General features: G+C 42.3%; 3 protein-coding genes across 5 annotated transcripts; all 3 read left to right on the top strand.

Annotated features, from left to right (window-relative positions):
- Positions 1-1,201: 1,201 nt before the first annotated feature.
- On the top strand, positions 1,202-8,903 carry arid5a (AT-rich interactive domain 5A). 3 transcript variants are annotated; one of them, XM_076154316.1, is made up of 7 exons: positions 1,202-1,277; positions 2,645-2,709; positions 5,406-5,577; positions 5,681-5,733; positions 6,137-6,234; positions 6,298-6,469; positions 6,575-8,903. In XM_076154316.1, the coding sequence occupies exons 1-7, from the start codon at positions 1,274-1,276 to the stop codon at positions 7,784-7,786; spliced, it is 1,776 nt and encodes a 591-aa protein (XP_076010431.1). In that variant the 5' UTR covers positions 1,202-1,273; the 3' UTR covers positions 7,787-8,903. The 3 variants fall into 3 exon arrangements, with proteins under 3 accessions (XP_076010431.1, XP_076010432.1, XP_076010433.1); XM_076154317.1 differs by having other exon boundaries at positions 6,316-6,469; positions 6,575-8,901; XM_076154318.1 differs by lacking the exon at positions 2,645-2,709 and having other exon boundaries at positions 1,208-1,277.
- Positions 8,904-9,049: 146 nt separating this feature from the next.
- gins4 (GINS complex subunit 4 (Sld5 homolog)) lies at positions 9,050-11,846 on the top strand. The gene is made up of 8 exons (XM_076154216.1): positions 9,050-9,333; positions 9,411-9,497; positions 9,815-9,928; positions 10,016-10,113; positions 10,198-10,286; positions 10,417-10,507; positions 10,611-10,715; positions 10,989-11,846. Exons 1-7 carry the CDS (start codon positions 9,232-9,234, stop codon positions 10,705-10,707), a joined length of 678 nt encoding a protein of 225 aa, XP_076010331.1. The 5' UTR covers positions 9,050-9,231; the 3' UTR covers positions 10,708-10,715; positions 10,989-11,846.
- A 525-nt stretch (positions 11,847-12,371) lies between these two features.
- On the top strand, positions 12,372-14,265 carry ppp1r3c2b (protein phosphatase 1 regulatory subunit 3C2, duplicate b). The gene is made up of 3 exons (XM_076154015.1): positions 12,372-12,383; positions 12,947-13,026; positions 13,386-14,265. Exons 1-3 carry the CDS (start codon positions 12,372-12,374, stop codon positions 14,263-14,265), a joined length of 972 nt encoding a protein of 323 aa, XP_076010130.1.
- The last annotated feature ends 309 nt before the right edge of the window (positions 14,266-14,574 follow it).

Below are 14,574 nucleotides of genomic sequence, written 5' to 3'. Positions count from 1 at the left end.
TTTGGAGGAAATTTGAACGCAATGTTCTTCTCATATCTAACAAAAGTTAAAGTGTCAGCAGTGGCGTCATGCTTTCTGTTGAAATTTGGAGAACACGAGGAAATGTAGAACATGTCGACTCACTCCCTCTGAGTCATGCTCGTCATTTAAAGATGAATTTCATCTTAAACTGATTTAATATCTTTAAAACATGGAGCAACATCAACGGCGCCTAAAGGAGAAGTGAGTCATCGCTCTTCCCCCACCCGCCTTCTCTCAGAGATAAGATGGCTATGAGAGTCCAACAAAGACAGCTTGGAATGGATCACATGCTTCTGTATTGAGCATATAATGGATTATTTTCACTTTTGTTCAAAACTTTGATATATTTAATTCACCATTTTAAAAGCCAGTGAGAGATTCGTCCCTACAGTAGACTCTACATCTAAACTTTGAAAGCTGGCTGGTAAAGAAGCAGGAAAATCATAAACTCTGCTGCTTATTTCCCAGCAGAGTTTATGAATTCCATGATGTAACTGCCAAATCAAGACTATTCACAACAATTCACTCATCTAATCTTTCCATACTTAGCAGATTGTCCATCCGACTCAAACAGTATTTTCACACAGCATATGAAAGCACCTTGGTATCACTTGAGTGTGATATGGGTACACACACATATAAGTACATGTTACACTCACTATTTCACTTTCACAATGTGCAGGTGCTGAATGATTTGGGACGCCAGTCTAGTCAAATGTAGTTTTGGTGATGATAATCATTTGCTGTGTCTTCTTAATTATTTCCTCCGTGTGGTTTTTCTTGTTAAATGTGTTATTGTTCAAATGCTTTATAAACTTTTGTACAAGACAAATTGCATCATTACATTGAAATGTTATAAATATTTAACAAATCAATGAATGCTTTTCTTAATGACATTGTTCTCATGTGTACAAGAAGTTGTAGTAACTAATATATTGAGAAATAACAATCATATAGACCCAGATTGTAAACAAACACTTTTCTTTTCAATCATCTTCTTAATCTTTCAAATTCCATACACATGAACCAGTGAACCGCTGCTTCGGTGATTTAGCTCGAAATGAGAGAAGATAAACAAAGTGGTTATTCTGAAACTACATTCCCCACAGTGCTTTGCGGTGCGATTTTTCGACCAATCAAAGGGATTTGTGTGCACGCGCTTCCTGTTGTCTGATGTAAAGTTGAACAGGGAGCCACATGAAACTCAGTAAAGTCAGAGACTAGCAGACATCCTCATCATCATCATCATCACATGGGTGAGAAGAGCTTTGGTCTTTATCATAACATGCTGTACATATTTACTGGTTTCACGTCATTACAACAACATGATGAAGTTGAAGTATTTTATTGAATGATGCACTTGATATGAAATGAAAGCAAAATCGGATTTACTTGTGCCAAATCGTGTAAAATTATTTAAAATCAGATAAAATTCTAAGCTTTAATCAGATTGTGGTGCAAACTGCTCCACCACAATGCTTTAGGTTTGAGACCAATATCTTTGCCAGTGTGATTCTCAGTAAACACAAGCGTGAAAAGGAGGAACGCATTTGTAAATGTGCCAGAAAACAAGATTAAAAATAATTCTTCCACTTGTGAAATGGAGAAGTCACTATGATGGGCTATTGAAAGCAGAATTAGAAGTTCAAGCCACAGCACAGGAAACAAGTGATCTGAAAAGAGAAGCGTATTGGTTTTGCACACCAGCAATATGACTGTTGGTGACGGGTTATGAGACAGTTTGTGCAGAAACACATTTCATTCTCAATTATTCAGATCCATGTTTCACTTTTGAAAAAAAAGAAGAAAAAAGACTCTGACCTCTCCCGTTGCTCACGTTTGCCTTGATAATTAGATTATGCATTCACTTTATATGCACTGTGACTTTGTGGTGTCCATATTGTCACATACAGCAACCTTTCTTGTTCAATATCATACATTACACCATACAGGAGCATCTCTACGCTCAGAAGTAGGAAGTGGGTTTGACGCTTGTGGTTTTCTATCAGAATCAGACGCACTGATGTTTGTGTCTGCCCGTCAACCATCTGATACTGAGTTAACAAACAAACTGCAGAGGAGCCACAGTCACACTAGAGAGCTGCTCTACGTATTATGTGATCTATTTAGTGTAATCTTTAAAGTGTATTGTTGACTCACTCGTGGGTTTCCTGTATCATCACCCTGAGATCCTCTTACCGTTTAAATTATTATTCACTGTGTCTTCCTGTGTGGTTACATCTTTGTTTCTGCCACTTTCCCCCAGCGTGCGTCTGTGAGTGTGTGTGTGTGTGTGTGTGTGTGTGTGTGTGTGTGTGTGTGTGTGTGTGTGTGTGTGTGTGTGTGTGTGTGTGTGTGTGTGTGTGCGCGTGTGTGTGTGCGCGCGTGTGTGTGTGTGTGTGAGGCTCATCTTGCACATCATGGACCCTAAAGGAGAGAGGGGGGGTCTCTCTTCCCTCAACTGTTGCCGTGTGCCGTCTATAAATCCCTTTGACTGAAACTAGAAATGAACACTTGCATATAAATACATAAAAGACGACGAATAAACAAAAACTAGCTCAGACAGAAATGTGTTCTTTTTTTTATTAGTAATTTTGCATTTCTGTCATTTTGGTGTCTCTAGAGGAGCAGAGTGAGATGTCACAACAAACTGTGGCCAGTGAAGAAGAGATAGCCAAGACAGATCAGGTGAGCCTTCTGATGAAATGTCGGTTAGATGTTCCTTGGTAGTTTGGTACCAGTTACTGTTAATCATCAACTACCGTCATGACTAACAGAGTGAGTAATGAGTTGGGTTTTCATTTCCCTTTTTTGGTGAATTTGAGATCATGCGAATTAAGGATCCCTGAATTACGTGTGAGTGTGTGTGTGTGTGTGTTTGTGTACAGTTAACTGTGAAATGAGTAACAAAGAATATGTGATCCTGCTGTGTATTCTGAGAGGACACATAAAGAAACTTTGGAGATTCTCACTGACGATGGTTCTGGTAACTGATGTGAAGGAGACAATATGAGAAGTGCAATTTAGCTCATCAAATTTCCAGCCCTGATGTCAGTTGAAAGGCTGGTGGTTTCTGCGGTGACTGCTGGCCTGCAGATAGCATCGCTCCGCCGCAGCTCACACACCATATTGACGCACTGACATCAGCGTCACCCACACAGTTTTCCAAAAGAAATGAGATTAGGTGGAAACTAACTAAATGTTCACAGCGATATTCACGCATGTTCGAGAGCGAGAGTTTGTGTGTGTGTGCGTGTGTGTGTGTGCGTGTGCGCGCGTGTGTGTGTGTGTGTGTGTGTGTGTGTGTGTGTGTGTGTGTGGTGTTGAGTAGTGCACATTTCCTGTAGGCGACCAACGATGCGGGAAAATGAAACTGACGCGAAACAAATGTGAAAATAAATACTCGATTGGGAAATTCTCAGCCTCAAATAAATCTCATTTCAACTTTCATTTCCTTCCAAATTGAACCGGCGCCTGCCAGTTATTCCTCCACAGCTGCGATGACATCATCAGAGGCCAAATCAGTATGTGTAGGGCGAGTGTTTGATTTGAGTTCAAAGCCGACTGTTAAGAGTGTTAAGAGCAAATGAATGCAGTTGATCTCTTTCTGATGTGTCCAGCCTATCAGCAAAGTGTATCATGGTGTGTTGTAATTTCATGGGTTAGTCCGTAAACTTACACAGACGTTTGGAAATAATCTCTGTTTCTTCCGATGTCCGATTTTACAACATTGCTGACATTTCTCACTACAGGGCCTTTTGGAAAATAACACGCAGATTATCCAAAATTAGGAAATTATCGGTGTTTTGCAATATCCTATGTGCAAAGACTCTAATAACCTAAGAGAAATAAAGCAAAGTTTCCTTTGGTGGAAAGTCGGAGCTGCTGGCTTGGAACAGCAGCAGTGTGGAGCAGCTGAAGTGTGACTCAGTGGCAGCGATGTGCACCTTCACTATTACTCAGAGCGACGTTGTGCTGCTGGGAACCAGGAACCACACAGAGGAACTTGATTCAATATGAAACCGTCTTGAGCTTCTCTGTTGTACAACAATGGCCGCAGACATATAGCAGCTTGTACGTGTGCTGATTCAAATTCAAACACCGACAGTCTGCTGTGGTCGTATTTCACATCCAGTGCGTCAAAATAAATCCGCCCAGCAACAATGTGTGAAAGTTGACATCAAAATATTGAGTGTGCTTTCATTTCACTGCAACAAGGCAAGAGAGTATATGAGTGTTGGTACACCAGGGTTATATTCAGTATTACTTCTGATACATTCACAGAACTTCATTAAACCTCTAAAATTACAGCGACACACACCAGTTTGTCATATTTCACTATTATTTCTTATAATATGTAGACGTCAGCTTGTAAAACCTGTTCTAATTCAAGTTTGGTTCAAATTCAGAGTACGTTCTGGACTTCATATCAATTTTTTTTAAATCAAAATTGTGATGTTATCGGAAATTTTTACGTGAGTTTTCATGACAAAAATGTAAATTCAGTCAATTCTATCATTATTTAATCAGCTGTTGGCAAACTAATGCACAAAAGTAAAATTTTGCTTTTTGACTGAATAGGGTTAAAATAAGATCCTCTCATTCCCAACTTTTGAAGTGAGTCAACAGAAACCAGTTTATCTTGTAAAGTGTCAGATTATTCAAAAGATGTTTCTGGAATGACAACGGCAGTGGTTTATCTGGACTCAGACAAGAAAATGCAGAAGTGCTATTATCTGCATCAACAGCTTCATGCTGGCACTTCTCCTATCGGACACTTTCAAACTGATGATTTTAATTCTGCATACATCCACTCTTTCAATTCTGCTTTTTGGCAAACCACAAATAGTGACATTGTGAATTTCTTGGACTTTTTGGTGTACATGCAGTTTCCTCTCACCGTCCTGGAACGCATTCCCACGGATGTACTCTTAAGGAAATGTATTTTGCTGAATGAATCAAGTAAATATGCAGCAAATCCAGGATATTTTTTTAATATGTGGTATCTCTTCATACAGCAGTGATGCACAATGTATCGCCATATCTTACTGTTGCATGAATATCTCTCTTTTTTCTTCTCTTCTTCTTATGTTTGTTTTGCAAACGTGACATTTCTGATATAAGTGACTGACAACTCTAGACCAAAAACCCCACAAGTCTGCTGCTTTCTCTAGACAGGATGTATAGCGGTTATGAATTGAAAGTAGCGGTGAAACCCTACCCTCCGATTTTGATGTTTCATTTCAGCATCTGAGTCCCGGGAGACGTCTGTGTCACTCCGTTTCCCATCTATGAAAATTTCAACGCTATAATCGTTTTCCACGTGTATGTGCACATTGGGTCGCAGCGAAAAATCACAGTCCAGCTTCGTTTCTCTTTTCTAGGTCTCGCTTGTGATTGAGATTCAGGATTCTCCTTCTGCAACTGAATGTGAGGAAGAGGCGAGGCCCTGTGCTGTGAAGATGGAGGAGAAGTCATTTGTCTCGGGCTTGTACTGTTTTATGAAGGACAAAGGCTCACCCATAGAAAGGATTCCACATCTGGGCTTCAAGCAGAGTGAGTTGATTGTAACTGTTGTTCTACTGCGTTATGATAAACAATCTTCAAACTGAGTACGAATGAGAATGTCTGTGTTCTGATGCACTTGTTCCACTCTCAGTTAACCTTTGGAGAATCTACAAAGCTGTTGAGAAACTAGGAGGTTATGATTCGGTAAGTACTGTTTCTTATCTGAACTTTACAGATGACAATGATGCTTTGAACGTTGCAAAAAGGACGCAGGCTGCTAACTGGAAAATAAGTTGGGGGGTGGATGTGACGTATGGTTTCTAGCAGACCTCTCTGTGCTCCTCACGCTGTCTTTGATGTTCACACCGGTGGGTAAATTCCCATAGGGGCTCATGTCAAGCGTGTATGGCGCCCTGAAGAGACTTTGACCCTGGAGTTTACCACCACACCATCTCTGAATAACAAACAAATCAGCATACAAGGAATCTTAGCTCTTCTCTTTGTTATGATTATCATCTGTTCGGTTTCAGTGAAAGCTTATTATCATTATGTTAGAAGGTGGTGTTGTTATTAACGCATGTCATTTCTCTCCCATGTGAATTGACAGGTGACAGCTCGTCGGCTCTGGAAGAACGTGTATGACGAGCTGGGTGGGAGTCCAGGGAGCACGAGTGCCGCTACATGCACCCGCAGACACTATGAGAGGTGAGGACCTTTCTGCCGCCTAACACGGTAATCAAAGCACCACCGTATTAACCAATTCTAAAGGTATTGCGTGTGTGATAGGCTGGTGTTGCCCTTTGAGAGGCACATAAAAGGAGAAGAAGACAAACCTCTGCCTCCAAGCAAACCACGGAAGCCATACAAGAGAAATCTGGATGGCAAGGTCAGCAAGACCGAGGGGAAGAGGAAGAGGACAGACAGGGACGTGGACTCTGAGGTAACATGCTGTGTGTATGTGTGTGTGTGTGTCTCTCTCTCTGTACATTTAGCTTTGACTTTGCACAGATTCCAAAAATGACCCAACTGTTGTTTATTTTTGCAGTTAATAACTAAGGGGAGCCCGGACGCAGGAATACACACACACTCCTCTCTGTGGGCCGCCACCTCTGACAGACGCCGTGCCGACTGTTCCCAGCCAAGCAGAGGCACTGGCGATCTTTGCACTCCTGTCTACACGTGTGCATCTCTTCTTCAAGTCCCGACATCAAGCCCCTGGATAGGTCATATCCCATCTGCGGCCGGAGAGGTCATCTCTCCCCTGGAGAAGAAGAAGCGAGTGGCCCAGGCCAGCCTCAACCTGCCCCCCAGCCCACAGTCTGAGGATAGAGACAGGCCGACCGTCATCCGCTGCTCCCCGTCTCCAGCTTTGGCTTCTTCCATTCACAACTGCAACTCCTCTGAAGGCTCCCCGCTACCTTTATCCTCCTCATCCTCCCGCAGCGCGTCTCCCGACTCTGTTTCATCAGAGGACGGTCCGGCAGGGAGGGAAGATAAGCCTGCATCAAACACTGAATTAGACGAAAAGTGTTTCAGCACCATCAAAAATACACCCAGGTGCAAGGAGGAGAGCGGGAGTGAGAAATCTAAAGACCCTGCAGGACAGAGAAAGAATATTACACACATCAGCTCCCAAACCGTCAACACAGGTTTGAGCACAGCGGACATTAAAGACTGTGCCTGGAAGCATATGCACAAAGCCAAAAATGTCTCTTATAGTCGGTGTCAGCTCCCGACATCCTCCTCTTGCACTGTGAAGTCTGACTGGGTGCCAGCGTCTACCTCCAGCTTCAGCAAAGTCATTCCAAAATACACTCAACTTCTTCGTCCCGCTCCGATTAGGCCCAGTTATAAAGTTCACCCGAGCAGGTTGACGCAGCAGGATGACTCGCTGACATGCGTGAAGAAGATGATCAACGTGGCCCCGTGGCTTTATCACGCAGAGAAGTGGGAGAAATCCAGGATGCCAAAACCTCCTCTCACTCAGCAGAGTCTGTCCCGTTCCAGCACGCCCTTGCCTGTGTCTTACGTCCTGGGAGACTCTCGACATCAAGCCCCACTGCATCCTGAGTTTCTACCCAGCAGAATGAGGCTACCCCAGTCTCAGCCAATGTACGGTCACATCCCAGTCAACCCAATGCACTCGGCCCTCATTGGCTCTGCTATTTACTCCTATCCCTACCCCATCCCTGTGTGGAGTCCCCAAACTGGATACACCCTACCTGCCATGAATTCAGTGTATCCTCACAAACTGTGAATTTTGCTAAAGAAACAAATTCTTTTTTTTAACTAATTTTCACAATTTTCAGGGTTTTATTTTGAAAGAAACTGTACATTTTCCGTGTACTTTATTGTGAAGTCTGCTGACCATGAAGATATTGTTTGTACTGTACATGTACATAGTTGTAGTCTTTGTGCATTTGTATATATATCGACTACTTTGTAATGTTGAACCTGCTCAAAGATATTTTATGCAAATTTTATTCTCATATATTTAAAGACTAAGCAAATAACAACAAATAAAGACAAATAACATTTAAAGTTTGTGTGTGCATTGTCACCAATGTTCATTTAGTCATTACATGTCCTGATATTTTGCGTGCAGGGAACAACAATGATTTTTATAATACATAATTAAACGGATATCATGACTCATACCACAATGGAAACTGTAAAACGTTTGTTCACCAACTGATGAATGAATGAATTTATTGGAATTGAAAACCTGTAAAAACAAGTGTTTCCACACAGGCAATGGTGGATCCCTTTTTTCAACATAGTCTAGAATACGATGGGTTTCCGGAATTACAATAATGTTCAAACAATTGTGTACAATTTACTAAATTTACAGCACGGACAGTAAATGTGACAAAATAAAACTTCCTCTCATTCAGTTCCATATATACTAATGCCCACAAATACAGAAGTGAAATACAGCCTGAATTAACTACTGTGTGTGTGTGTGTGTGTGTGTCAAACTGCGAAGTCCTGTGAGCCCAGACACACTGTAAACCTAATTGTCACAAGTTGAAACTGTCCAATCACCGGAGCAGACCTTGAGCCTGCTGCTGTTGTCTGTGGCCTCTGACGCCCCCTGCTGGTCATGTTTTGGGACCGCGCTCGTACAGGGGCGTCTCAGCTAGCTTTTAAGGGGACAATAAGAGCAAACATCAAACCTAATTTATTTATTTTAATTTTAATGAGAAACTTAACAAAGTCAACTTAAGTTTCATGTATAAAACAATGAGTTCGTAGGAAGACGCATGAGATTGACATATTTTGTTATTTTTTCAAATGTTCTGCTCTCAAGCTGCTTTAAACATTTTCTTTTAATTTGAACCAAACAGCCATAATTAAAATAAAACGTCAAATAAAACGCCTTGTATCATTGAAGCGTTGAGTTCTATTTTGTAACTTCGTATCTGCGTGCATAAATAATTGTGTTGAATAAAGTTGTACAGTTTAAGAAAAAAACTCCTTACTGCCTACTCTGTAGAATCTCGCGAGAACCGTGCCAATGGCGGGAATATCATCCAAAACAAGGGCAGTCGCTGTCACCAGCAAACAGACACGACCATGAAGTGTTGTTCCAAGTCTTTCCGTATCTAATATCACATTTAAACGGTTAGTTAAAAAGTGACGGATAAACAGTCCCTTCCAGTTTAACTTGGTAGTTGTATCGTCACTTAACAAGGAGCAACAATGTCGGACGCTTTGTCTGATAATGGCAGCGATGTGAACCAAGATGACAGTCAGGAGGAGGAGGTGATGACTCCAGCCGAGCTGATCGCTAAACTGGAAGAAGTGAGTTATCTAACCTCGGATCTCTCCCGAGTCTTTTGTCAGCGGTTTACTGATGGTGGCGGTGCTTTGTGTCTCAGGCATGGCTGAATGAGAAGTTCTCCCCGGAGCTGCTGGAGAACAGATCGGAGGTGGTGGAGTGTGTGATGGAGCAGCTCACACACATGGTAAATATGTGTACCTACAATGTACTGCCACAAAGTACATCAGTTGTTGTGGAATAGTAAATGTCAGGCTCTAAACTTATCAATCAACCCTCATACATCACTGTTATTGGAGTTAAAATTCCATATCCAGCTGTTGTGGATGGATCTATTTAAGTCTACATAATAAACCCAGCTAATTATGTCATTCAGATTTACAATCAAGTAAAAATGGAATAGTATCTCATCATTTTCTAACATTCTTTGTAGTTGTTGTAAGACCCTGAATGTCACATTTCAGAGTTAATCCCTGACAGTGTTGTGACCTTTTCATCTAACAGGAAGACAACTTGCAGCGGGTGAAGAAAGGCGACGCAAAGGCCAGCGTCCATCGTATGGAGATCGACAGGATCCGCTTCGTGCTCAGCAGCTACCTGCGCTCTCGTCTGCAGAAGGTCAGTGGAGCGGACGGTCCGGCCTGCGTGCTGAGGCTCTCAACCCTCAACCCACGCTGACAACATGTCTGCTTTGACCCTGTTTAGATAGAGAAATTCTTTCCACACGTTCTGGAGAGAGAAAAGTCTCGAGGCGCGGGGGAGCCGTCACTGCTTTCACCCGAGGAGTTTGCGTTTGCCAAAGAGTGAGTTTAGTATCGCACATGTTTGCTTAGACCTTTTCTGTTTTTAAGACACATGAGCTTAATCCTTATTCACTCGTTGTCTAGATACCAGATGAACACAGAGACCTACCTGAAGGCTGTAGCACTGAAGCGCATGCCCCCCAACCTACAGACGGTGGATTTGCTCAAAGCAGGTACAGTCTGGTTTGTAATCTCCTCCCCTTGTCCCCTGTTCCATCACGTACTTTTACTACAAAGCCCTGTCAGATGGAGGCATTTACTCTGACATACACACCCACACTCACATGATCCGTGTGTTTCCAGTTCCTGAGCCGTGCCTGGACTCCTTTGTGTTTTTGCGTGTGAACGAGAGACAAGAGAACATCTTAGTGGAGCCTGAAACAGATGAGCAGAGGTATCTTCACTTTTATTTTGTTGCCATTGGTGAAAGAATCCTTTAGATGGCAGTGTAAGCTTTATAATTGCAGTTCATTGTCTAAATAACTGTTTGGTTTCAGAGAATATGTTGTGGATCTTGAAGAGGGCTCTCAGCATCTCATCCGATATCGAACTATAGCTCCGCTCGTTTCCAGTGGAGCTGTGCAGTTAATTTAACTGTCCAGGTAAGAAAGCAACTAAACTGAATCTGCCCCATATTCCTCCTGAACTCCACACTGCCCTCACACACTCTGTTGTCAGATATCTGCCTTCTCATTTCTGTGACTCTTACATAATGTTTTGCAGCAATGTTTATTTTTAGCTCTCACCCGTCTTCCACATGTGTTGTCTCATGGCAACAGATCCCGGCAGGAAAAGTGTTTCTGTTTAGGAACTACTATTTGTTGATTTTGCAGTCATGTGACACATGTTTCTTTTTCTTTTTTTTCATGCTTCAGGTCCTTCTGGATGTTTTTTGGATCCGGTACATCACAGAGTGAGAAGCTGCTCGTTTCCATAATGGGTTTAAACTGTGTGTGTGAGCTGTGAGAGCGCCTCAGTCTCTCTTCACTGTGTCACACAAATGCGGTGACGTCGTGGTGAAATGTGTGCAGTGAAGTGACACAACGAAAGAATTAGTCTAAATACGAAATCTGTCACTGTGGATGAATGAACTCTCTTCACCAAAACAGCCTTTGCACGTGTTACTGAGCCTCTTCACAGCCTCACTTTGGGTTTTGTCCTCTCAATGTAAAGCATTCGCTGTCTTGCTGCGTCGAGATGAGGTTATCAAGAAATCTGTAAATTCACGTTGCCCTGTTACTATTTCCACATGACTCACTGCCATGGAAATCCTCGCTCAATATCACTCTGCATTGCATTTCTAAAAGGTGTAATCTTATCCGTTCACTTGGCATCATGATGGGGAAGCTGCTCACCAGCTCTGTGTGTACGTGGGCCCTGATACAGAGTTCCCAGTTGTTAGGAACGTCTAAATAACTGCAGCAACATATGTTTTGTATTTCTCACATACAGTACATACTGGTGCCATCAGTCTGTTATTGTGTTGGGACTTGACTGTACATATCAGCTGATGCCTTTACAGCGGTTGAATCATGCAATATCACTCAAAAGAGACAAGGATTGTGTTTTATTTCAGTTTCTTTAGTGATTCTACTTGACCAAATGTAACTGATAAAACTCAGCCAAGCTTCAGGTTTAATTGTCATTAATACAGCTTACTGTGGCATGAATGTGTTACACAATCAAAAGGAAAATGTTTTCTTTGTGACATGTAGAAGTATGGAGTTGAACAATAAAAGAATAAAGATTTTGTACAGATTTGCCTTTGGAGCTTTAATTTGGTGCCAGATCAATTTTGTTTTGCTGCGGCCAACCACAGTCTCTCTACACCTACTTTGATGTCTTCAGTCATCAGAATTTCCTTGCATGTGATCTTCAAATTTGTCTCCACGTGATTCAGTCTGTGCACAAACATTAAACACTGGCTCATTATGTAGAGATGAAATATCAAATCCATCTTTGGACCTTATTAACACTTGGAGATGACTCTGACTATGTGCCCATCTAAGTATAACCACAACACCCTTCATCATGTGCCTGGGAAGAACATCATATAACACCTCTTCATGTTGTCTCACTACTTTCTGTTTGTGTATTCATGGTTAAAATAAAACAGAACCAGACACTTGCTGAGTAGTTTTGTAAGTAGAGTAAGTATGTAGTCACATGCTGGAGCAGCGATCCCATCGGGACCGGAGCCAGAGCACAGAGTTCAGATCGGACCGAGGACGCACTGAGACCTGGATTGACTGCTTGAAATGGAGTTCAGGGTGAGTGGAATAGTTTCCCACAATGCATCAGAGTGGATTTGAGTACAAGACATTTGAATGAGATCAATCAGCATTGATGGATAAGCGTTCCAAAGCATCATTTCACAAAGATGTATAGATCTTCTCACATCCGGCACTATGGTGTTAAAATGCGTTTTGTGTTATAAAAGAATTATGTTCTGCTACGCCAATTACCACATCTTTGGTTGAAGTGAATTTAAGGGATGTTCCTGTAATTGATATGATTTATGAATGTTTAATCTGCATGTGTGTAGCAACAAATCACAAAACTGATATTCATCCAGTTGGCCGTGAGAGCAGACAGGGATGAGTGAACTGTGACGGCTTTACTCAGGTTGTATAAATAGAATGCTGTGCTAGAAATTGCTGCAGGCAAAGAGATGACAGAGACGGCAGACGGCTACTCACCGCTACTGGAAAATGGTAAGTCAAATATGTAATATCTTTTTTTAGGTTTCAAATCTGCAATAACTGGAATGCTACTGAAACAAACCTTCATCTGTATCAGTACTAACAAACTCCACAACATCTTTATATTGCAGAACATACTCCAGCCAAATATTGAGCGCAGAGTTCACTCCACTCCACATCAGAACATCAGCATGGAGATGGCCGACACCACGTAAGATACTTTTGATGCATTTTCTTCTGGCACTTTCACAATACTAAGGACTTAAAAATGGCTACAAGGGCAACTATGGTGTCAGAAATAGATCTGTGCCTGCAGATCTTCTACATGAAACAGTGTAAATTCCATGTAAATAGGTCTACAGACTTCAGGGAGCAGTGTAGCCTTCACTGCTATCACAATCCCCCACTGAATTGTAGTTACAATCGCATAGTTAAGTGATATAACCTCAGGTGATCTGGTTCCTTAATGCAGCCCATGCAAATGCAGCTCAGTTGAAGTTCCTTCTATTTACATGGTTTGTAATCACATATCTTATTTACTGACGTCATTGGTTTTGGTTCTCTTTCAAGGATCCTGCCCTTGGTTGGTCTGGGCTCAATGGCGCAGTCTTCTGGACTGTTGGAGATTGCTGTGAGGCTGTGCTTGAATCAAAGCAAACAACTCTGCCCTCATGTCTGGGTGCCCATTCTGAAGCCCCTCCGCCCTTGCATCCGACCTGCAGTTTCCAAACAGTTATCATCTAACATCTTCAGTCGGCCATTTTTGCTCCGACCACTGCCACGTTTTGTGGATGACATGAGTGATGACGAGGAGGATGATGATGATGATGTTGTGATTCCAGTCAAGAACAAACGTGTGGTTTTTGCAGACTCCATAGGATTCTCTCTAACGACCGTGCGAGTGTTTTCTGATGAGGAAGAGGAGTCGGATCTGGATCTTCTACCATCGCTCAAGGGTTTGGGAAGTATGACAGAGGACAGCTATAGCTGCACCGTCAGCACATGCTGCCCAGGAACTCAGCTTAAAATGGGCTTCCACCAGCCTGCAGCAGATTTCCAGTCTTTTCGCGCCAAGCTGGCAGAGAGCATGATTATCCTGGAGAGCTGCAGCATTACAGATCAGACCCTGCAAGGTACCATGAGAGTCAGGAACCTCAGCTTCCGGAAAGATGTGAGTGTACGCATCACCTTTGACTCCTGGCTGAGCTACAGAGATGTGGCCTGTACGCATCTGCAGGGACGCTACGGAGGTCCGGAGACAGACATCTTTGACTTTAACATTGCAATTCCCAAAGTCATTGATGCCAAGAGGAAGATAGAATTCTGTTTAAGATATTTGCCTGGGGGGCAAATTGAGCCTTTTTGGGACAATAACAATGGGAAGAATTACAGCATTGTGTGTGCGAGTTCCCATCTCTGTCGTGGGAATAACCCAAGTGAAAGGGCGTGACCTGCTTGACCTTATCGTGACCTGCTTGACCTTATCATGCTCCATATGCAAAAGATACATCAGACTTAGGTCATGACGAGGGGAAATATCTGACATCTGTTTAAATGTGTCAAAGTTGAAATGTTTGGTGATGATTCCCACTGTGCACGTGTGTATTTTGTGTGTATTTTCCTCAATCTTTAGACATCTTAGTGACTGATGTTGCTTTTACTTGCATTCCATTTTCTTATTCATGTCTTTCAACATTAACAATCATCAAATGCACAACCTCTGCTCAGACAGACTGCACTCAATCTGTTGACATTCAAT

The sequence above is a fragment of the Genypterus blacodes genome, unplaced genomic scaffold (assembly GCF_046128005.1).
Source record: "Genypterus blacodes isolate CSIRO-AG114 ecotype Tasmania unplaced genomic scaffold, CSIRO-AGI_Gbla_v1 ptg000061l_1, whole genome shotgun sequence".
In the NCBI taxonomy this organism is placed as follows: Eukaryota; Metazoa; Chordata; class Actinopteri; order Ophidiiformes; family Ophidiidae; genus Genypterus; species Genypterus blacodes.
Note: the sequence above shows the minus strand (reverse complement) of the source record. Positions and strands in the feature narration are given on the sequence as shown.